General features: G+C 36.3%; 4 protein-coding genes across 4 annotated transcripts; 2 read left to right on the top strand and 2 right to left on the bottom strand.

Annotated features, from left to right (window-relative positions):
* The first annotated feature begins 340 nt into the window (after positions 1-340).
* LOC107486549 (pentatricopeptide repeat-containing protein At3g29290) lies at positions 341-4,132 on the top strand. The gene is made up of 5 exons (XM_016107098.3): positions 341-403; positions 554-2,401; positions 2,603-2,851; positions 3,030-3,235; positions 3,706-4,132. The coding sequence occupies exons 2-3, from the start codon at positions 572-574 to the stop codon at positions 2,762-2,764; spliced, it is 1,992 nt and encodes a 663-aa protein (XP_015962584.1). The 5' UTR covers positions 341-403; positions 554-571; the 3' UTR covers positions 2,765-2,851; positions 3,030-3,235; positions 3,706-4,132.
* A 134-nt stretch (positions 4,133-4,266) lies between these two features.
* Positions 4,267-7,861, bottom strand: LOC107486550 (pentatricopeptide repeat-containing protein GUN1, chloroplastic). Its single transcript, XM_016107099.3, is given in 5 exon segments — positions 4,267-4,858; positions 4,955-5,139; positions 5,279-5,495; positions 5,589-6,324; positions 6,327-7,861. Coding segments are annotated over 5 exon segments (2,607 nt in total). The 5' UTR covers positions 7,537-7,861; the 3' UTR covers positions 4,267-4,599.
* A 1,072-nt stretch (positions 7,862-8,933) lies between these two features.
* LOC107486552 (uncharacterized) lies at positions 8,934-14,467 on the top strand. The gene is given in 12 exon segments (XM_016107101.3): positions 8,934-9,386; positions 9,635-9,720; positions 10,346-10,425; positions 10,524-10,579; positions 11,097-11,145; positions 11,356-11,502; positions 11,657-11,752; positions 11,909-12,099; positions 12,151-12,213; positions 12,512-12,756; positions 12,974-13,807; positions 13,896-14,467. Coding segments are annotated over 12 exon segments (2,283 nt in total). The 5' UTR covers positions 8,934-9,000; the 3' UTR covers positions 13,946-14,467.
* Positions 14,468-14,536: 69 nt separating this feature from the next.
* LOC107486237 (DNA-directed RNA polymerase 2B, chloroplastic/mitochondrial) lies at positions 14,537-23,347 on the bottom strand. Its single transcript, XM_052260728.1, has 18 exons — positions 22,178-23,347; positions 21,507-21,725; positions 21,280-21,413; positions 21,116-21,182; positions 19,977-20,035; positions 19,483-19,600; positions 19,218-19,331; positions 18,984-19,115; positions 18,480-18,896; positions 17,989-18,039; positions 17,796-17,866; positions 16,888-17,011; positions 16,571-16,723; positions 16,421-16,480; positions 16,194-16,373; positions 15,803-15,917; positions 15,612-15,715; positions 14,537-15,231 (listed from the first exon to the last, which is right to left on the bottom strand). Exons 1-18 carry the CDS (start codon positions 23,075-23,077, stop codon positions 15,121-15,123), a joined length of 3,129 nt encoding a protein of 1,042 aa, XP_052116688.1. The 5' UTR covers positions 23,078-23,347; the 3' UTR covers positions 14,537-15,120.
* Positions 23,348-24,769: the final 1,422 nt, after the last annotated feature.

Raw genomic sequence — 24,769 nt, 5'->3', positions numbered from 1 at the left:
ATAATAGGAATATAAGAAAGGTTAGTGCATAATTTTCTTTTGTAAAATAATATTCATTATCTATAATTCATTAAAAGATTTCATTTCATATAGTAATTGAATAGTGTATTATGATACTATGATAATAATTTCAATGTACAATTAAAACATTTAATTATTATGTTAACCAATAAAATATTAACACAAGATTCAAATACTTTAATAAATTGATTATATAAGGTAAAATTTTAAATGATATTGTGCAAAAAAATATAAGAAATTAATTTAAATGTGCAATTAAATTTATAAGAAATTGTTTAATTTCCCCTTCATATTAAAATATCTATGCTTTAGTAGGCATTGGACTTCAGCTTCAGCCTCAATCTTCTTCTTCTTCACACCAAAACGCAGCGTTTTCATTCTGGTTTGGTTTCGTTCCTCTGCTTTCTGAATGTTGTATACTCTATTCTGTTCAGTTCTGTTGTTTCATTCCTAAAGCTACCTCTTTTAACTTCATCCTTTCGATTTGGTTTGTTATATTTCACTAATTACATTTGTTTAATGTATATTTCAGGTAACCATTGTTATTATTATGTTGAATTTGCTATTTCAGTGTCAAAAGCCTCTTACTTGTTGTATTCACAAACCCTTTCTTGTTAATAATGCCCAATTTCAAACAATTCCTTACTTCACAAGAGCACACAACAACCTTATTAGCAACATTGGTTCCATGATGTCACAACAAAAGATTTGTGTGCTTTCAATTAGGTCAACTGGGTCCCCACAATTGTCTAAGGACATGGCTAATAGTTTTGAATTCGGTCCTTCTGAAGAAGAGGAGGAAGAACAATATGTTGATGATAATGATGATGAAGAAGAATATGTTAATGGTTATGAAGAGGAATATTTTGAAGAAGGAGAAAAAAATTATAGTTCGTTTGTTTCAAAGAATCATTTGCCTCCATGGGGAGAAGTAGAAGTAAAAGTAGTAGAAGAAGAAGAAGACAAAAATGATCATGATATTGATGATGGAGGGAGAGAAGCTGATGAATCTTTTGTGCTCAATAATGATGATGCTGATGATGAAGATGAAGATGAGGATAAAGATGATGTTGAAGGAAGAGAAGGAATTGATGCATCTTTTGTAGGCAAGAAGGATTTACCACCCTGGGGAGAAGTGGAAGGTTCTAGGCACTGGCATTCTGGAATTGTCGATGTTACTCGGTTGGCGTCGAAAGAGAAGGGACTTGTGAATGAGCAAAGAGCAATTTATTTGGAGGAAACGGATGAGAATGTTCTTTCTAATAGGATTTTGGTGCTTAGTAGAACTAACAAGATTAGAAGTGCAATGGAATATTTTAGGTCTATGGAATTATCAGGCCTTTGTCCGAATATCCATGCTTGTAATTCTCTTATGTCTAGCCTTATGAGACATGGGTGGTTTGACGATTGCTTCAAGGTGTTCAGGTTCACGAGAACTTGGAAGATTACTACTGGGCATACTTATAGCTTGATTCTTATGGCACAGGTAAAAGCTCAAGGTTGTGACTCGGCTATAAATTTCTTTAGAGAACTACAAAGTGAATGCGATGTGAGAAAGGATTTTGACGCAATTGTTTACAACACTATGATATCAATTTGCAGAAGGGTTGGCAATTGGAGTGAGATAGAGAGGGTGTGGAGTGATATGAAGGCAAATGGATGTGTAGGAACCGAAGTTACATATCAATTATTGGTCACTAGTTTTGCACGACACGGTCAGAGTGAGCTTGCCCTTTATGCTTACCATGAGATGATTCAGAATGGATTTGAACCAGAAAGCAACACATTGAACGCCATAGTTAGTGTATATGCGAAGGAGGGAAAATGGGATGCTGCATCAAATGTCTTTCAGAAAATGTTAAAGAGTGAACTTAGGCCAAACATTATTGCATGCAATGCATTGATTAACTCGCTTGGAAGGGCTGGAGAACTCAAACAAGCATATCAGGTCTATAATACAATGAAATTGTTGGGCCATAAACCAGATGCATATACATTCAGTGCACTACTTAGTTCTCTTAACAAGGCTAATAGGCATCATGAAGCTCTGCAGCTTTTTGAGATGGTTAAAAAAACCGAAGCGTCTCAGTTCAATGTACGTTTATACAATACTGTTTTGATGTCCTGCTCCAAGCTTCGGTTATGGGATAAAGCTCTAGAAATTCTGTGGCAGATGGAAGCTTCTGAAATGTCTGATTTGACGATGTCGTATAATCTTGTTATCAGGACCTGTGAGCTTGCAAGGAAGCCAACAATTGCTCTGCAAGTGTATCAGCATATGGTTGACCAGAATTGCATTCCGAACACATTAACTTATCTGTCCCTGGTTCGATGTTGTGTTCGTGGAGATCTCTGGGAAGAGTTAGAGGAAATATTAAAGGCGAGTAAAAAGCATTTTTTAAATTTTAGTTACATTGTACTAGCATATAAAATTGTTATGTTAATGCTATGAACATATCCATTTTGTCTCTTTTTGCACACAAATAATTATGAATGTTAATTAAATTGAGTATAACTGAGCTACCTCCTTTTCCGATCTGATATAAGCACTTAACCTCCCCAATATCTGTTCATTTTGCAGCGGACTATGCCAAATGCCACTCTTTATAATGCTGCTGTGCAAGGGATGTGTTTACGTGGCAAGGTTAATTTGGCAAACAAGGTTTATGCAAAAATGCTAGAGAAAAATCTTCAACCTGACATCAGAACACAAGTACTGATGCACTCTATGTTAAGGAAGTAGCTAGTAGACTGTTAGTTGCTATAGCTACAGTATAGAGTTTAGAAACAATGACAAATGCGGTAGAGAACGGCACAACATAATCTTTCTGTAAGTATGGTATAGCTTCCAAATTATCATCTGCATACTTTCATCTTTTCTTTGATGCCGAAGGATGTAAAGTGAACTTTATATTAATGGCATATTAAATAGTTCTAGCCTACTCCAGGGCACATTTTTTGCCCCTTGCAACTAGTTTCTGAAATATTCTTAGTGTTATCTCTTGCAGGGTTCATAAATCTCAAATTCAGCTTGTTATGCCAAATCTACTCATATATCCTCGAAGTCCTATACTCAAGCTCCTCTTGGTTTAACTGCAGCAATGGCTCTTCTGGTATTCAAAATAGACTATAAGCTTTTCAGCTGAGCAGAAGAAATCCCTTGAATACCAGATCCAACTTGGAGGTTGGCATTGGCCTGCTTCATTCCGTCATGGTAATTTCACTTAATACCTTTTTGTTTTACTTATTCCTGTTAGACTATGCTGGTATATTCAATAAAATTTTCTTCTCTTAGTTGTGAGTGTAAAGTCAAGGATTTGGGAATTGGGATGTAGCATACTTCTAGTTTCGACTTCAGATCAGTAGAGAAAATGATTTCAAGTATAACTATGAGAAAAATTGTATGTTTTTGTAATTTAAATTTTAAACACTTGTTCCACCTTGCTTGTTCTTCTTCAAGGCTTTTCATTTATGTACATAAAAACCTAATCTTTTGTATTACATCAGCTGAGGAATGTATATTATACTCCTGATGGTTATTTAATGTAGTTGAAATCTCTGTTCAAACAGATTCACATTGATCATTGCATTTCTGTGGTGCTGTGCTGAACAATGAACATGAAGAGAGCATATGACTTTTTATTTTATCTTTTTTCATTTTTGGAATTGTTCATGCTACTACAGGTCATAGATGGCAGTTACTAATTAGGCGACTACTACATTGTGAAACCTGTGATTCTTCAGAACCTAATCCTAGGGGCATTAGCCATGGAACCACCACAGATGACAAGATCCAACCTCGGATAACTCAAGAACATATGTGCATTACTCAAATGGATCTTCCAACACGAAACTTGTGACCTGATCATGTATAAATCTCCACTGTTAATTAATGGTAAAATTGTGTAAAAATATTTATGAGAGATTGTGCATCAAGTTTAACTTAAAAGTGTGTAGTAGTTTTTGGGGTGTACATGTATTTGGAAAAGGTTTTGTGACTTATGACTTCTGTAATATTTTTGGGTGTAACAACATACAATTTAAGATGTTGACTCCTTATATTCTAAAGTTATCAGAAAATACATCATGCAGTTGGAAGTAGATCTGCATAATATCTTTCATATATTCACAAATCGATGCAAATAATATGCTGTCAAATTGTGATTAGAAAAACGCATCTAGATATTGTAATAAGCAGCATATCAATGTTTTGAATATACAGGAATATTATATATAACTAGGCCATTTGGAATAAAATTAAGGGCCAAACCATTTGGTGCCAAACTTTCCTTATGTAAATCACTTGCTAATAGACTTATGGATCCATTGGACTAAAATGAAGGATAGAGTATAGAATGATCATTCGTTGTTTTAAACTGTCTCTAACAAATATTTTCACAAGAACCTTCCCCACAATAAACAAAATAGGGGAAGGTCAGAGACATTTAACCTGTAGGTAGGCCTAATATATATATATTACAAAAGAGTGCTACTTTATGCTTACAAGGGGAATTGATTCTCTCAATTGCAGAATTCAATTGACAGAATCAAGTGTTGTGTTCTACAACCCTTTTCTTTTCAAGGGGCCTGCAAGCTATATAATTGACCAGAAGCAGTAGGTTCAGAAGCAGTAATGCGATCATGCAGAACAAGCACATTCAGTGTGCTTGATTTCTTGAGCCATGCAGCAACCAGATATCCAGGGGATGTGAACCTTCCAATGTTAGACTCAGCAATCTTGAAAGGTGCTCCGATCCCATTCAGAAGAGCTTCGATTTTTCTCTTCAAAGCTCCATCGCCTAGCACTTTGCTATGCTTTCCCCAACCAGTTAAAATACTGTATATAAAGGATATCATAAAACACACACATTCACGTCAGAAATCCAATGCAAGGATATAATAACAATGAATCTTAGGGTGGGAAGGTGCATACCTTAACAGCTTTGGCAGTTCAGATCCTTCAAAAACAATTGATCGAATGTTTAGCAACCAATCGTGAACCATCGCGCATGCAGCTCCACAAGACATCAGGTGTAGATCCAAGCACTCAATGGACCAGTCGCCAGTCCACACATTTCGGTTTCGACCTTCAAGCACAACCAGCTGCGCTCCGCGTTTCTATGGTCAAAATTAATTGAGAAAAATGAGAGTGATAGATCAACACAGTTGAAAGCTGCATCAGTATGAACTTCTAACCTTAACCATCAAACTGATGAGACATGTAGCAAGTAGCAACTTTCTAGTTGGGCAAATTTACCTGACCAAAGTTCCACAGCATGTCAGTTAGAGCATTATAAAAGGCAGATGCTGTCAAATTATCCATGCGCTTCATGTCATCAAAGACAGCTTGAGCATGGATCCATATGTTTTCCCTTGAACCCATGAGCAGTCCATGGGCTACACCATACACCTGGTCATTGAACAGGCGGAGCTCATCCAACAGCCTTGAAGCATCTTCAAACGAATTGCAACGGCTGCATCCAAGGGACCACATTAATGTATGTCTTAATCAATGACCTCTTCACATAAGAATATCAAAGTATGAGAAATCTTGGATAACAATTTACCTGCAGGCATTCAGAATCGCTGAAAATGTGACAACATTTGGTTTAATTTCCAGCTCATGCATTTTTCTTAAGAGCCACAATATGCTGAAATCTTGGTTGGTCCTCAAATCCTTCTTCCCATGTCCTGCTTTCTCCACAGCAAGCTGCTTGAACATCTTTGAGATTCGGTCTTCTTTGTCAGATCCCGTCTGATTCTGGGATGACGCCGCAATAAGCATAGAAGCTGAAGATTCAGTCTGATCGTCATTGGCCCGAAAAGAAGTTTTAAACCCGAGAGCTGAAACGTCACCAAAGGCATCAATCATGGAGTTATAGGTGACCACATTAGGAGTGATTCCATTCCTGGTCATCACATCAAGCAACACCATAGCAGATTCCACTAGCCCATTTTTACAGAGAGTATCAATAAGTTGACTATAAAAGACAACATCAACCTCCAGGTCATTCTCCTTGAACTCTCTGTAAACTTCCATTGCTTCCATGTACATTCCTCCTTTAGTATAGACATTAATCAACGTAGAGTAAGTTAATGTGTTTGGATAAATGTGCTTTCTTTTCATCTCAGTAAATATTCTCTTAACTTCATCATACATTCCATGCTTCCCATATCCACCCAAGAGAGCATTGTAAGTTACAATATCCTTTTTGTAACCACAGATCTCCATCTCTTCGCTGGCGAATAGTGCGTCCTCAAACAAACCAAGCCTTCCATAGACTGCAATCAGTGTATTATAAGATATGTTACTGCATTTGGAAAAACATTATTGGCAGACATATCTGCGAAAATGCTTCTGGCAAAATCCAGCTGACCACCCTTACATAAGACATCCAAATACGTATTATAAGTATACACATCCTGCTCATGCCCTTTATTCCTCATCTCAGCAAACAAATCCCTGGCGATCTCCCAAGCACCCCCTGGGACACAAACACTAAGAAGCGAATTATAGGTAATCCGATCAGGCATGATCCCATTCGCCACCATCTCATCAACAAACTTCGCAACTATACTAAAGTCTACATGCCCCTTAGCTCCTGCATCAATCAGGGCATTATAGGTAATCAAATTTGGTTCCATTCCCAATGGCCTCATCGACCTATACAAGCGCACGGCATCGTTAAAACGCCCATTATGCCCGTAAGCATTGATCATAGAGGAATAGGAATAAACAGTGTTACCGAACCCTTGGCTCCTGGCCACATCAAACACCCTACAAGCATGCTCAATTTTCTTCATTTTACCAAGTTGACTAATCACAGTACTAGTCAACTTCCCCTTGTAAAACCAGTTATAATGCTTCCTCCCCATAGCAAAATCATAGGTCTTAGATACCTGCAAGTACAGGTCCTTATTGCCACATTCCCTAATAAGGTAAATATAATCCTCAGGATCATACATCTTACTCTCATAGCTAAGCAAAACATTGTCAACAGATGCAACATCATTACCAGACTTTTCAAGGCACTGCTGCACCTCTTCAGCAATAAGAGAATGCTTTGTCTTGTTATTGTTGTACCTCAGCCTCCCTGAGCGCATCCTTGCCGCGAACCGTGTGGTCCTCCGGCCCGAAAACTCCAGGCCGAGAGTGGACCTCCGGCCACCGAGCATCCCCAATGCTGATGAAAATGCAGCAGGTGCATTGTCACCAGCAGCAGCAGCAGCTACAGCTGCAGCAACGGCAGAAGCTGAAGCAACACCAGCACCAGAACCTGAACCTGTGGCATTAGCATAAGGCAAAGGTGAGTTATTTGCAAAAGAACCATAACCATTATGGTTCCACCTTGACTGTTCTTGCCTCCTCAGTCGGCTATTTTGGTGGTTATGACGGTTGTGGTTGTTGTGGTGGCTGCTATGCCTATGGTTATGGGTGCTCCTGTTGCTGGTAACATTAGGCCTAGAAGGGACAGAGGAACAGTGTGGTGGTGGTGTGGGAGGAGCAGAAGCCATAGGTCAAAGAGAGAGAAGAAGAAGAAGAAGAAAGAAAGCAAAAGGGTATCGGAATCAAAGGGAAAGATTGAAACTTTTGGATTGTACAAGAGTGACTGTGTGCTGGAATGGATTTGAAGTGAAGGAGACAGTGGTTTCATTCAGGTGACTCTGGCTTGGATTTGAAGTTCTTCCCTTTTAATCAATACAAGATTTTTTCTTTTTGGATGAACAACACACTACCTGCCCCCACTCAAACACAGCACTGTTGTTACAGCTTCTGAGAGTTTGAAGAAATAGGATAATGTGATGGGTGTAGAAGAAACCCTTTGGAGACTTTTTCTCTGTTGCTATATTGTTATTAAAGAAACGCATATTTTTTCTCCCTTTCCAATTTTTAGTCAATTTTTTTAATGACTAGTTATGTGAAGATAATTTCAAGATTTATTTCCTAAATTTGCACGTGAATTTCGTAATTTTTATTAATCTTTTGGATAATTTTTAACATACAAATATTAATATTAATAGGGTTTTGATATAGACAATTATAAAATTTATTAAATGACATTATTTTGGCTTTAAAACTCAAATAGTTAAAAAATGGCGTGTATTACTTCTTTAAAATGAAAAATTTTAATAAACACTACTTAAGAATTTTTTGGATTATTTAAGTGACAAAACTAAAATAATATTATTTTTATAAAATCTATTGTAGTATATGGTCTATGTCGATATTTATTTATTATTTATACATCAAAAATTATTTTAGAGACTAACATAAATCATATTTATAAAATTTGAAGATTAAATAAAAATAATTAAAATTTCAAAAATTAAATTAAAATTCGCATACAAATTGAAGATCAAATTAAGAATTATCTCTAATTTTATTAATATTTAAGTGAAAATTATAATTGTTTAATATGAAAAAATATAGAAAATCAGTAATTTTTGTAATTTTTGATCTGCATTTAACTATCAGAAGAAAAATGAGTGATTTTTCACTATTGAATATAATCTCACACTATTAAAAATATTATTAATAGTCATTTAATAGTTATAAAATACCAAAATTGTTGGCCGTAGCATTTCTCGTTTAATATAATATAGGTTAGTATGTTACAAATTTATAAAGATATAATTTAATTTTAACTAGTTATACATAATTGTTAAGCATATTGAAAACCTATAAAAAAATTTATTTCAGTTTTTATTTAATTTATGTTATTATTCATTAACATATAAAATAATTAATATAAAATAACCTGAGAGCCAATTTTTTTTAATTTCACAGTCAATACTCAATAGTCAATAGTCTTGTTCTTACCTTCAATTTTGTATTAAAAAAAAAAACCTTCTTTTGCTATTCTAATTATTATATTGTTATAGTTGTATTGTATCTGTGTTATGTGCATAAACCGAAAGCAGCGAGAGAAGACAGTGACGAAGTGTGTTTTTTTTTTTGGTGCGTTTTTGACGAACAACATGGCTATGCCTCCCCCACCTCCCAGAATCCCTAATCCCTCTTCTTCTTCTTCTTCTTCTTCTTCTTCTTCTTCTTCTTCTGATGAGAAGAGCGTGCCAGAAACCGCAATATCAGAACCGCCACCAACTACTACTACTACTACTTCAACCGATTCAGCAGCCATGCCTCCTCCTCGAATTCCAGAACCACCTTCTTCTTCCAATTCAGACGATTCAGCTGAACCTCGACCACCACAACAACCGCCTCAGCCGCCAAAGCCGTCGTCGTCTTCTTCTTCTCAGGGCATACCGATTCCCTACAAGATCCCTCCATGGAGCTCTGCTCCCTGCCACGAGTTCTGCCTCGAGGTCCTCAAAGATGGCGCCATCATTGACAAATACGACGTGTTAGTCTCTCTCTCTCTCTCTCTCTCTCTCTCTCTAGTGAGGGAAGTTAGTTACTGTATTTTGGAGTTAACAACTGAAAGAAAAGATTGCTTCTAGAAGTTTATTTTTTCTTAAATATTTTTCTAGCTGATAAGCTGAATGGGATCGAACTGAATTGAATTTGTGTTTATTGCATTTGACTTTTTTTTTTCCTTTAAGCTTGTGGAAGATTTGAGCTTATTGTTTTGGCTATGGTGTTACCACACAGGCATGAGAAGGGGGCATATATGTTTGGGAGATTGGACCTCTGTGATTTTATACTGGAGCATCCCACCATTTCGCGGTTTCATGCAGGTATGGTGCAGCTTAACTAGCTAGCCCTTTCAGCGAAAATTTTAGTGATTTTATCAACTTTAAGACTAGGAGTGGAATGACTAGTGTGTTGGTTTGAAGGTTTGGTAAAGTTGGAGACTGGAAAATTGGTTACTACTTTTGTTTGTTTATTTGTATTGGTAGTTTATATGTGTGGCTAGTAATTTGGCTTGTATATTGTGAATTATTATTATTATGAAACATTAGCTATCTAGCTATGGTAGAGTGTAGACCAATCTGAAGACAAGGTGTGTGCGTGTGTTTGGTTTAGGGTATGATAAATAAAAAGAATTATTTTCCCCTGAAATAATACGATTCCAAACATGATAGAGGCATGGATTTGTGACTCAAGAAATATTTGTGTGAAACCACCTTTCATTGAATAGAGCTCATTATGATAAACTGCTATGTTGGTCAAAGTTTCCTTCTGACTTCAAGCCTTTTATGCTTAATAAGAATAGGAATTGGAAAAGGCACTACTAGGTGAGTTAGGATCGTGACCAATTACCTTTAACTGGGTTAGCATGACTCGTGAATAGCGTAATAATATTTACTAAAAGAAGTTTGTCCATGATTCTTACCAAGTTTTTATTATGCTTTGATTTAGTTCTACAATTCAAGAGAAGTGGTGATGCATATCTGTATGATCTTGGGAGTACTCACGGCACTTTCTTGAACAAGAATCAGGTAATAGGGTTAATGGATCTGTAATCCCGTTTTGATACAAGAGAGGTATAAGTATAATCCCATCAGACATAAATCCATTTCTTTTCCTATTTTCTTAGGTGGAGAAAAACACATATGTTGACTTGCATGTTGGTGATGTCATTCGATTTGGCCGGTAAGTACTTTTCCCTTTTTCACTTGCTAATGAATAAGGCTTTTCCCTTTCACCTTCTCCTATGTCTCTACTGTTTCTTTTTTATTACGTCTGAGGCTGTAATAGATTTATTGGTTTAAATCTCTAAAATGAATTGTGTGCTGGACTGCTAGTTATGAGTTATCTATTAGGACCTATGCCCTAGTTACGAAGCCATTAGAAAAATAAAGAATTGCAGCTTTGTTGAGGAGCTCTTTTGCTTTAAGTGATGTGCAACAAATTCAGTTGAATTAAGATGTTTAGTGTCCAATTTAAATTGCATACTATTTTCCCCTCAATATCTATCAGATGTTATGTATCATGTGCTGAAGTTCTGAGTTCTAAAACATTTGTAGGTGGTATGCTTATGACACTTATGTGGTGTTTTACGTTCCAGTTCCCTTTGGCAAACATTATGTAGTACATTGAGTTATGATGCATATACTTAAATTTGATTTATCTATTTGTTCATCTTTTTATTACATCTACACTTCTACAGGTCATCTCGCCTGTTCATTTTTCAAGGGCCGTCTGAGTTGATGCCTCCAGTAAGATCTGCATTTTTTTTTTTTTTACTTTTTGTGGTCATTCCCCTTTCCTTATTTGCAAATATGTCTCCTTATCTATCTTGAAAAGGAAAAGTGAAAAAAGAACAAGTAAAGAAGTCTCCTAGACTCCTAGTATTTATATGATTGAGTTAATAATTTACAGGATGAAATGTGTATTGCTATAGTGGTTCATGTGCTCTTATTTTATAGGAAATCAACAAAAAAATCATTCGAGAAATGAAAATGCGTGAAGTAATTCTAGACAAGGAAGCTTCACTCCAACGAGCAAGGCTGGAAGCATCTCTCTCTGATGGTGTATCATGGGGAATGGGTGAGGATGCTATTGAGGAAGAGGAGGTTTGTGGAAACTTATAACCATGAATATACTGCATATGATATTATGATCAATGGAATTTTCCCTCTGAACTAACATATATGTTACTTATTGAGAACCTGCTTTTTGTTGAAAATACAAGTTTATTTATGCCTTGGCTTGATTCAAATTTTTCAGGACGATGTGGATGAAGTGACTTGGCAGTCATATAAAGGACAGCTCACAGAAAAACAGGAAAAAACACGTGAGAAGATACTAAAAAGGATGGAAAAGGTGATCAGAGTTAATTTTGTTACTACAATGTCTTTCATTTGAATTATATAATTCATGAAGAGCTTAACTCAGCTACCTTGCCAGAATAATTCAGCTCTGTATTAACCATGCTGATTTAATCTTTCTCCTATACTAATGCCGATTTTCTCTGTGCAGATTACAAACATGAAGAAAGAAATCAACTCTATACGAGTTAAAGACATTTCTCAGGGTGGGCTGACTCAAGGCCAACAGACTCAAATTGCTAGGAATGAGCAAAGAATAACACAGGTAATGTTGTAGAAAAATTTAAGACAAGAAACCATCTCACAAATATTCTGTGATTGCCTGAGTTTTGAAAATTATATGTTGGTTCTCATCAACCCTTCTTGTTAATTGGGTACATTCTAATGTCTAAGCATGTCAATTGTAAGTCGTGGAAAGAAGAAAGGTGTTGTGGAAGATGAAGATGAATATCTCAGGTATGATATCACCAATAGAAGGAGATTCCCAGGAAAGTGAGATTTATTGAGGATTTCAATTTGGAAATTTTGACATTGAAATTTTGACAGAGGATATACTCATAATCTGAACTGCTTAATGCTATTTACATGCTTTTATCTCCTTTTCGAGAAGCTACTCTTTTGTGTTCAATTTTTTTGGTTTATGTATACCACTTAGTGGGACAAGGCTTTGTTGTTGTTTTGTTGTATGTATACCATATGTATAAAGTGATGCACTAAAACTAAAAGCACTATGGTTATTACTTGCATTGTATAGCGACGGTGACGATGAATTTTTTGACCGCACAAAGAAAACGTCTTCTCGCCAGAAGCTTGGTGACAACCAATCTATTGAGACTGCTGATACTCTTCTGGATAAAAAAGATGCCATTATCCAGGAGATGAATGAGAAGAAAGAGTTGCTTATAGTTGAAAAGAATAAAATGTCATCAGAGTCTGCCAAACAAGATGAAGTTGATGATTCCCTTGATGCTTACATGTCTGGACTTTCATCCCAACTTGGTAAGAGTTATATTTGTTTGCTTTTTCTGGTTGCTTGCTTATATTTGCACATATTCATTGTATGCAATTGTGTGCTTTGATGTGTGTGGAAGTAATACTAGAAAATGAGTTGTCTCGTTCCTTCAAACTCTAACTTTATGTGCAATTACAAGTCTTAAATTGGACATTTCATTAGCACACGTTAGCTTATCCTTGCTGATTTATTTGTTGCTGTCAGTTCAAGACAAAAGTGTGCAGCTTGAGAAGGAATTGTCAACTCTTCAGTCCGAGTTGGATAGGATTTGCTACTTATTGAAGATTGCTGACCCAACAGGCGAAGCTGTCAAGAAAAGGGAGTTGAAAGCACAAGAACCTAAATCAAACAAATCTCAAGAAGTTGCCTCTAACATAAAGAAGCCACAAGCAAAAACCCAGAAAATCACTGAACCTTGTACTAAGGTCGATAACAAGAAACCACCTGTGGAAACCCAGAAAATCAGTGACACTTGTGCAAAGGCAGATAACTCCATACAAGAAGGGAAACCTGGAGATACAACTATGGATTTGGACAAGTCAGAACCTGGCAGTGACAAAGTGGAGGGTGAGAATGTTGTATACACGGTTCCAAAGCCCCAGTGGCTTGGGGCTGTAGAGGACAGGGTTACAGATGATAACCAACAACCAATAGCCGCTTTGCATGATACAGACGAGTCCAATCAGTTCGTTGACTACAAGGACAGGAACAAAATTTTGGGTTCGGGTGATGATGCAAAGACTAGAGAATCTAATATTGAGTCTGCTGCTCCTGGTCTGATTTTAAGGAAAAGAAAACAAGTTGAGATGACGGGTGCAAATAGTAATGATGTCACTCGGCAATCGACTTCTGCTCCTGTGGGTGAAAAAATGGCTGAGGATGCTGTGGCTTTATTATTAAAGCACAAAAGGGGATTGTATGCAACTGATGATGTGGAAAACCAAGATGAGGAGAAGAGGAAGCCTAAAAGAGTGCTTGGGCCTGAGAAACCATCATTTTTGAACGATCAGACAGATGACACATGGGTTCCCCCTGAAGGTAAGCATAATTGGTTTCAATGTCCTTACTATATGATTGGATTGTCATTTTTTCAGAATGTTCATATTTTCCTGTATCGTGTGTGCAGGACAATCAGGTGATGGACGAACTTCTTTGAATGACAAATATGGCTACTGAGCAGATTTGTGCATAACATTGCCGATTTTGAGAAATAATGGATATCGATGGAGGATTCGGAAGAACCTGGTAAGAGTCATTGAACCTGCAGAGTTGGTTGGACAACTCATTGACCTGCGTCCTTTTATCAACTGGAAGTGGAAGGATGACGATGAGGTTACTTGGTGTTTAAGTTACAACAGTAGTGTATTTAGCAGACATGGCAAGTTGAGATGCACTTTACCATTGGTACAGCCACAGGATATCAGAATGCTACTAACAAGTGACTTTCTTTCTTTTTTTTTTTAAAGTATAGAATGGAGTCATTTGGAAAACAATTTTGTTGCTGCCACTGTAAAGTTTATTTGAAGTACGTGTGTGGTGTTAAGAGGATTAATGGAGGGCTCCATTGTGATAGGAAAATGACATTTCAATATTTCATCATGTTAAAGGTGGTTTGCAAATGTAGATGCTTATGAAAAATCTTCATTATTTTCCCATATGCATGCAGATGTTTATTTAAGGAAGTAAAGATTAGTATTTCATCTGGTCTCTGAAATTTCATGAGCTAAAATCATATATTCTTTTTCTATTTTTTGTGCATATAATGTCTACAATAAATTATCTTAAACATGTTATAAAATAATAAAAAAGAATGTTTCTTTTATATTTAGTTATTTACAAAAGAAAGCTGGTACAAAATACACATGTAAAACCTTATCTAAGGTACACATTCGCTATTCTCTTGATATCAAAAGACGGTCTTGCATCTATCCCTGGCATAGTTTTCATGGAGACTTGTGAGCTGAACTTATTCGCAGATCTTTTCCCAAATTCTTGAAATCAATAACTACTACACTCACTAACTAGCAATGCCAAGCTTTATCCCTTGGCTATTTTTTTCTTGAAAGCATCATGGTTGTTGCAAAAGCTACGAAAGCTTTTATCTGGTGTTAAAGTATATACCCTCAAAAATTCCAGTGGAACGGGTGATTTTATATTATCATACCAGACAAGAGTCCTCCTCAAGACCCTGGATGCCTTCAAAGATATATAATGCCACTGAGGAACGGCCTGTATCGCGAGCACATTCGGAAGAACTGTTGTCTGCTATTATGCACATGCCGAAATGACTCAAAATGCAGCCAATAAGCCCTAAAGAAAGAGTCCATGCCCTACAGAGGGCTGCAGAAAGATCAGTTGAAGAAATATGGTGATTCTAAAACTTCCCTTAGGTCGAAGTCTCCCCGATCCGGTAATGGGGGGAACATTAATGTTGAGAAAGACCCCTGGAAGCTCTCCAGTAACTGCTCACAAATAAAAACAGGTTAACAGATCTAGCAGTAACCTAGAAACTACAAAGAGGCTATTTATACAAATATAAAATAAATTAACCATTAATATCAACCTTTGCATCTCGTCACATAAGTTTCCCAATCTACTAAAAACATAGAATGGTTTTTCCCGTCATTTTTTTTTTTTTTGAGAAATTCAAACCAGATTTCAGGTTTTAGAAAACAAAGCACAAAACCAAAAGAAGTATCCACTATTTAATTACACAAGCAAGTATGAAAATACCAACGAAACTAAAGAGAATAAAATCAATTTCCTCTCAAATATTCCCAAGAATACCAGAGATTAAAAATAATAGCATATCGTGTAAATGACGTTAACATCTAAACCATACATTTTCCAGTACTGGGGTCTCATAGAGTTCAACAAACTTCTCTCTGAGTATTCTGTTCATTCTATCCACATCACATGCATGCGTCCAATATGAGTCATGAACCCCTAAATGTATGAACAGAAATCATTCCTTGTAAGCATTTTAATCACTATAAATCAAATCTGAATGAAAAGAACCTAACTAGCTAAAACCTGCAAAATTCAAGCCTTCTTTTTTGCAGGCCACCGCAGTCATCATCATATGAGTACCATCAAGTGAGTGAACGAAATTTGGGGGGAATGCTGTCCTCTGCCTCTTTGTCATGACCTAGAACATTCATAGAACAAAACAATTTCATATTATTGTTAAAAATTTAAATCCTAAGCTGTTATTTAGGTCATTGAAGGAGTACAAATTTCTGAACAGTTTCAATGTTATTTAGCTTCCCTATGTTTTGAATCTTGGTGTTATTTTCATATCATAACTTCTTATAAATTATAATCAGTAGGGATGCCTTGGGCAAAGGATAAAATAGTTAATAGATAAAATCTAATTGCCTCCGAAGTAAATGATCCAAATATCTATACATGATGTTAAGCTTACCTTATCTGTTTCTCGTTGCAATGTCAACATCTGAAGTGAAGTTTTGACCTGTAACCCATCACATAATAATAGCATTAACCTATATAAAGCCATAAACTCAGAATTTGAGGGTATATATGGCATGGAGGATTTTGGAAGGGATGACAAATTGAGGTTTAAAGTAAACAATATTTTGAAGTTCTTTTTTTAAAAATTGAAAGAATAAAACGATGGATTATGGTAAAAACTTTATTAAATCGAATATTCCGTGCACCTTGAAACATCTCCTCCAAGGCAGTTAAGGTGACCTGAGAAGGAAATGAGATTAAACAAGCAATACATGTTATGCTACAAGGATAATATATATCTATAATACATAGTTATTTTCACCCTCTCACCTTTGCAGCATAACAAGAAGCGCCAAAGAGTTCGTCATCATCTAAACCGGATTCTCTTTCTTTCAACCTCCTCTTTATCTGCTCCCGCGCACCAATGTACGTGACACCATATACTAATGTCATCATTGTCTGCTTAACCAATTTTCTATCCATCTAACAGTATACAAGATCATATCAAAATCAGCTTCTACACGAGAACAAAAAACAATAAATAAACGAACTATAATTGCTGATTAGAAAATTTATTTTCAAATGCCTTAAGAACCTAAGATTCCAGATGAAATTGTAACTTATTCTTTCAAAAAACACGAGATTGCATTTATGCACCAAGTAACACCAAAAGGATGGCATAGAACCTGATTAACTAGTCTCCTTGCATGTAGGGCATTGGGAAATATTGCAGGATCTTCCTGAGCATCCCTTTGCATAATGTGCAATACTCTGCATGAAAATGACATTTGTAAGACTGAGTTGTTTATTAGACATTTCCTCTCTTCCCTGAGGAATTTCAAGCCCGAAACTTAAATTAATTTAACCTTTTTTTGTTCTTTTTAAGCTCTGCAAATATCAGAATATGATCAATATACACAAATAAAATGCAGATTAAGAAAAAGCATAACAAATGTAGTGTGGAGTAGAGGTTGTCTATTGAAAAAGAGTAACGAGGAGAGGTAAATTATGACAATATGTTAAGTATCTAAGAAAAGTGGGGAACTGCACCTTAAAAAGGCTAGTTGTTAAGGAAAAGAATCACTCTCCTTAAATACAACATCAAACATTCCATACTACTTGATGTGGGACATTGGACACCCCATAATACACAAGTCCCTAACAATTCACCGGCCCTAGAGACCCGACATCCACAGCGGCTTTACTCTTTTCACACTGAACCATAGCCAAGTGGCTATCGGCTATCAGTGTTCAGTATTTTATCTTAATCTAGCTTATAGGTAGCCTTTTCCATGCTGCCGACAACCTAAGCACTAAATACCATTGTTAAGTACCCAAGGAAAGTGGATAAATGCACCTTAAAAGCTAGCTGTTAAGGAAGAAGAAGCACTCCACTTAAATACAACATCAAGCATATTGTACTACTCAATTGGAACTTTGGGGGCTCCATAATACCCAAGTCCCTAACGCAATCCAAAAAACATGTATGCCCACTTCAGCATTTTGAATTTGAATCTACATGTAAATTACAATTACACTGCACAGAAATACTCACCTAGTAGCAATTCCGGAGTAAACATCTGCGGGTTTCTCTCCAGCAACTAGATTGACAGCAGCAGCCCCTAACTGGAAGGGGATAAAATTGTAAATTACAATGAAGACATCTCCAACTTGATATTAAATATTTGGGACTAAAGAACTTAGAAGAGCGAAAAGAACAAAGTGCCAAAGCCACAAAGCCCTATTACCTTGTCTCTTCCCAAGGCAGCATAATGTTGTAAGCCATTACAAGAGCCATCCTAATACAGAAAATCATGGTATAACACATCATAATCATAATAAATTATACATATGATGATAACTGTGAGCATTACAGTGTAAATGGTGATGGATATCAAACATCAAAGAATCAGCATAAAAAGATAATGATTTTTATATGAACTAATTAAGTGTACGCCCATATAAAGGGGACCAGTCAACAAATTAAATCTGCAAATGAAATTCTACTCTAGCATTATAAAAGCATCCTGTCTTATCTCCCGCAACAGCTGGGCAAACAATCAAGATAGCTTTTGTAATAGTTAGGATAATTTCCACACCATAACTCAACCCATGAATCACAATTATTTATCATGAGTTTGTAGAATGGAAAATTAAGTAATGGGGTCAGTTTGAGCACGCATATGACATCCCTAGCATATTTCAATATCCCAAACTTATATTTACACAAAGAAAATACCTGATGTATTGGAGTATGTGAAATGAATGTTTCTGGGGAAGAGCTTCTTAAAGCATCGGCTAAAGTTATGCATGCAGCCAAACACTGCAATGGATCTTCTGCATTCAACCACCACCGACTACCTTCAAGAGGTTTGTCAGCTGAATCAAATATGTCATCCAAATGATTTTCAGTGAATGCAATACGACCCTCATGAGATAGTTTATCAACACCGCCGGCATACAGATTTGCCAAGTGTATCTTCAGCCAGTGGAGGCCAGACTTTCCAAGAGGGCGTCCCTCGGCAAATTCTAATATACCACGACATAAATCTGAACCTAGGTGATTCAAGTGTGGGTGCATGGGGTATGCACGTCCTCTGAAATCAACGTTGTGGGGGTAGTAAAAACCTTCTTCATCCTTCATTTTCCGTGCTACCTGCACTCACGGGAATAAATGGCTGTGTTACCACAAAATAAATGGGGATTCATAATTGATCAGTACATAAAGTTCAACCAAGCTTACGGCCAGTTTAAGCTCAACATCACAGCGTTGTGAATATCTCTCCCTATTCTCTTTCCTCACAGATTTGGCCTTCCATCTCCATTTCTTAATCGTAGCTTCATCATCAGTATCTGGTTCCTCAGGTAAAGGAACCTACAAAAGAAAGTTGATAAACCATCCCAAACTGTAGTCAACCTCCACACACTTTTATTAGCACAAGTCCAAATGCAAAAAGAAGAAACCAGATTAACTTACATCATTTCGGTCCACCAAATCAGCAAGTCGTCCTCCACTAGCCCATATCCTGTCTATAACACTCAGTACCCTCTTATTTACTCTCCATTTTGTGTTCCCAAGTGTATCCAGAGCCTAAACAAAATGTTTTGTATGGAAATCCATTAAGAGATACTACAATACCAAGACAAAAGGAAAGTGAGAGAGTAACTGTGCATGCAAGCAAACGTGCATTTGTGTGTGCTGGTGTGGCTGGGTGGGGTGATGTAGTATATATAATTCAGACCTCAAATACAGGCTCAAGTTGCTTCCTAGGGGCCCTCCTAACTGCCTCACGTTGTTGCCTGACTCCATGGGTACGCATGACATAGGAGGGTAAGAACAAATACCCACCTTTGTCATAACTGTTGAGAGTACAGAAAATGGAAAATCTAAGTGTCAAAAACTAAGTGTGCCCTTCAGCCAAAGGAAGAAAAACAGTAAATCCTACTTATTATGAACATTGAAATTGTAACTTGATAATGCATAAGGAAAAATCTTGATCCGCATTTTGAAGCCAACTGCAAAAGACAGTTGCTTATGGAGCTATATTTTCTCATAAAAAATCATCAAAAGGAAAACCAAATAGCATGCTAATTTTTGTTTTTACATTGGTTGGAGTTGAACCATCTTCTGGTGTCAATTTATTACCTTAAAGAAAAGGTTTCAAAATCATATACCAATCATAGAATTGAAAAACAAAATGGAAGCAAGGCAACAATAAGATGCAAGTCACCATACCCTGTCCAGTTGATTGGTGGAACCAACATAGGCATGTAGGGAATGACCATATTTTTTGCCTGTTGAAAAAGCAAATATAATAATAATAATAATAATAATAATAATAATAATAATAATAATAATAATGAATGTAAAACCCAAGGAAGGGAGAGGATGCGTTATTCAAACAAAAGTATGCACACAATGTAAAACACAAGAAACTATTGTGAACTCGTTGAAATAAAATCTACATATAGTAGAGCTGTAGTATAGTAGTAAGTGAGTTTTCTACTGAAGTAAACCCAATCACATCTGAATATAATAAGGATCATAGGTCATAACCACGGGCCAAAACATAAAGAAAAATATATCTTAAAACAGAAACTTCTGATATGCCAAGTGCATTGAGCAAAGTGCCAACACAAAGAGGCTACCACAAAGCTTGCCATAAAGCCATCATGTTTGAGGGATCTCCCTTAGTGGGCAAATCAAGGAATGACACTTGTGGAGTTAAAGATAAAGACCTATCATAAAAGATAAAGATATGCCATATGATTAAACCAAAAAAACCACACGGCAGAAAAAGCTGCAAATCTCCATAAAAGCTTTTCATCAAAATCACACTTACTCTATTACTTTCGATAACCAAAGGTTTGGGATCTTTCCAGAAGCAGGGATTTAGTTTATTTTAGGATGATATTTAAGGTACTAACATGGTAATTCACTATACAGCCTTCTTACAAAGAGGATCGAATGTGCATCTCAGTTTATCTCTATAACATTATTTATGAAATTATCATGCATTAAATCAATGAATTGGAAAGATTTTTCTGTAGCTGGATTCTCACTTATATCCTCCATTCTTCTACAGTTCTACTACCCTAATATGTCTTTACTCTTTACCTATCTTCATCTGCACCTTATGGTTATTCCTGTCCGGCATTGCCATTATTACATGTTTAAAGTTTTTCTAGCCCAAGTCCAATTCAGGAACTAAATTATTAGTCAAAAAGAAATCTAATGACAAAACTCTCCTTTAAAAACTAAAGGCTCTACAACCTACCAAATAACAATAACAAAAATGCTGCTAAATATATCGCTAGTGGTGAACTATTCAGTTCAAGATTTCCAAACAAACAGAAGATGATGAATATACTTACAGTTCTTTCGAGACCTTTAAGAACTATAGGGTCGCATTCAATAACACCATATTTTTTGCTTGTTTTCCTATGTAAATTATTTTTTAAAAAACAGTTAGGGCATCAATATAAGGTACTGCTGGAAATTTTAAATTTAAGCATGTGAAGCAGAGATTAAACCTCACATTGACTCATGTGTCATTGTTTTAAATGAATGGACAAATGCAGGTCGGATATCAGGTGGACAATCCACTAATTGATCTGATGGTGGTTGTATATAGGCTGTCTGCACCAAAAGCTCAACTAAACGGCTTCCTACCTGTGAAGTGGATGGGTGGATACCACCTTGTAAAAAACGGGGAAAAAAAGAGCAAAATGAACATTTAGAGAATATAGGTGAGGCTATTCAAACCTTTGACTTAATGATTGGTCCCCATGGCTTTGCATCATCCTGGCTCTTCACTATCCCCTTCACTGCGACAAGCTTCTGCTTTTTCATCAAATCAAGGACTTTTTTCCGCAGCTTTTCCCCTTCTTTGTGGTCAACAGCAGACTGATCATCTGCTTCATTTTTCTTCCCTTTACGACCTTTTTTCTTCTGGGTTTTCTCCAAAAACTTGTGTATTTTAACCTGAACCAGAAATTAGTAAGCAGTGAATAAGGTTACACTCATAGGCCATAGGAAGACAGTTGTTCAGAAATAGAAGTAGAGGCCTAAGGAAGTTAATCGTTCAGACACCATCCAAACTCTATACTACTTACAAACCCCACATCCTTCTCCAATTAGATAAAAAATCCAGCAGTTACCTGACAAAGTTAGAAGTGCTTCAACAACCCCAACCCCAAAAAATACTAAATAAATCCCCTTTTGCACCTCCTCCACACTACCATAGGTTTCTAAGGGTGTTACAAAAGGCCTGAGTTTCTATCTTTGAACTAACATATAGCAACACTATCAAACATTTTAAAAGGAAATCATAATATTATGAATAAACAGTTCAAACTATATAGATCATGATATCTGTGCAATCAGTTCAAAATAAAAGGACAATGCAACTATCAAGAGAAAGGCAATATGCCTACCTCTTGTTCAATGGCATCACCTATGCTGCAGACAACCTGCACAACCCTGGCAGTGCCAAGGGTTCCACGTTCACTTCCAGTCATCAATAACCCCATCAACTTATGCATTGTGATAACAGCCATCTTATCGGCCGGCAACTGATCAAAGTAAGGAGCGAAAGCTGACTTGTTCTTCCCCTGCCTGCACAATTCCTGCTCTTTGGTAATGGCATCACGCAACGGCTCAAACCAACCAAGAAACAGAGACTTCATGTATGGCAAATTGGGTGCAAGCTTCTGCTCACACATATCCAACAAGAGCTCTCTATACTCCTTTGCCGCCTCCTCCCACACTTCGGTCTCAATCTTAACCTGCCTCCTCCTCAACTCCTGTAACTTGGACTGTGTCATACTGCCCCTCCTATTCGAATTATAACCCTTCCACCTAAAAGAAGCAACCTGTCTCTGCTCTTCCTTCTTCATCTCCTCCAACAATTCTCGAATTTCATCCACCACACTGGCATCTTCCTCAACATAAGTTGAAGATACTGTCTCAGCAACACTACCATATTCTTTGACACCAAATGGAACTGGAGCATCATCTTCCACATCAGTGGAAGAAGAAACCGCCTCAGCAACACTAGCATACCCTTTATACAACTTGCCATATCCAACATCATTTGGTTTCCTTGCAAAACTCAAAATTCCCATCCTTTTTTGGAAGATTGAATTCACAGGGCTATTGGGAGGGTGGAAGCGAAGGTGGAACCCCCTGAAAGTAGCGGAAAGTGCGTGCTTGGCGACGTTCCGCCACATGTTCGACGAAATGCTCAAATGGGCAGGCTGGAAAACAACGTGTTTTTCAAAAGGGTATTTAAAATCGAGACCCTTGTTGAGGGAACTTGTGGTGGTGCTGCACATCAAATTGCTGGGAAGAAGAATAGAAGAAGCGAAGGGGAATGGGAATTGAAGTGAAGAGAAAAATACGGGGTTGATGAAACAGGTGAAGTTCGAAGGAACAAGTATAAAGGAGGTTCGAAATTCATAGGAGATATCAAATGATAGAGAGAATATAAAGTGCCGCCGCCTTCAAAGGTTAAAAGCTTGATTCTTCGTTCTTTGTTTCTGAGTTCGTCCTGTTCGGAAGATTTTGAGGAAGACGTTGATTTTTTTTTCTTTAGTGCTTGGGAAAAACCCTTTGTGGCTTTGGGGTTTTAGAATCACACGGAGTTTTTATTTTAGGAGATTATTTTACTTAAAAATTCATCCCTTCAAAATTCAAATTCTTTAAATACTTCAAAAAAATTTTAAAAAATGCTTATAAGTAATTTATATATTAATTTATACATTTTATAGTGTGAATTAACTTTTGAAACCATTTTAAAATAAGAGAATTGTACTTAATATTTTTAAGCTACAAAGTTTATTTATACATAATTATTTACTACTAAACTATATATTAGTTTTATAATGATAGTAGGTATCCCTAAAATCAACTAGAAAAATTAACTAATAATATGAAAAAATATATATATATATTAAAAATAAATTAAATAATACACGCCTCTTGCCATTGAAAAATAACAAGGCAATCCTTATTCATTCTCTTCGTATGACCGAAAGGACCCTCTTATCAGTTTTCGAGTAAAAAGTAACTGGAAGAGTCTACGTGTATTGGCTACAATGAAACGTAGACTGACTATGGTAGATAAGACAAAAATTACGTACACAGTCATAAAAAACGCTGCAGTTTTGATTCTAGTTCTTAATAAGAGCAAACCCAAATGTTAATGTGAACCCTAGATACTAAATCCCATCGTTAGTGATGAACATGGAAGAGCATTCATCAGGTTCAATCCGTAGTTCATGAAAAAGGAGGTCGTTGGACTCTTTAAGCAACAACACTGGCAATGTTGGCATGACGAATAAGAAGTTCATAGATCCAACCTGCAATTGTGGAGCTTATGCGATTCTTTTTGAATCGACCACATTAAATAACTCAAATAGATTGTTCTTTGGTTGCAGTTATTTCAAGGTACATTACTATTCACTCCATCTTACAATCTTTTCTATAATTAGGTTAATTAAAAAATAATTGTTTATAATTGTAGACTCCTTTAACACATTGCAAATATTTTAAGTGACTGGATGAGCTCATAACTGAGTCTGACCATACAGTGGTGGAAATGCAGAAGATGAAAGTTCATGGTAGATTAAAGGAGTTTGAGGACAAAATTAAAGAAATGGAGATTAAGCTATATGATGGAGTTCAAGGAAGAAGTTACAGAAGACAAAATGGATGTATCATCTTGACATTTTTCATTGTCGTTGCTCTTGGATTTTTTTTTTACTGCACTTCAACCTAATAGGATGTAACAAATTGTAACTTATGTTAGATATTAATGTTATAAGCTAGATGCACATTAAGGATGGTGACTGAGATGTAAAAAAATGTTAGATTTTGATGATGAAAAAATTATTGTGAGTTACATTGCAAGTGAGAATGTGATTTATGATCTTTTAGTATTTTTTATTGTTATGAGTTGAAGTGACAATCTCAGTATTTTGTTATTTGAAGTATGTTTTCATACAATTTCATTAAATCAAGAATAA

This window comes from Arachis duranensis, chromosome 4 (genome assembly GCF_000817695.3).
Source record: "Arachis duranensis cultivar V14167 chromosome 4, aradu.V14167.gnm2.J7QH, whole genome shotgun sequence".
Classification (NCBI taxonomy): Eukaryota; Viridiplantae; Streptophyta; class Magnoliopsida; order Fabales; family Fabaceae; genus Arachis; species Arachis duranensis.
The sequence above is the reverse complement of the archived record's forward strand: the minus strand, read 5'-3'. Positions and strand labels throughout refer to the sequence as shown.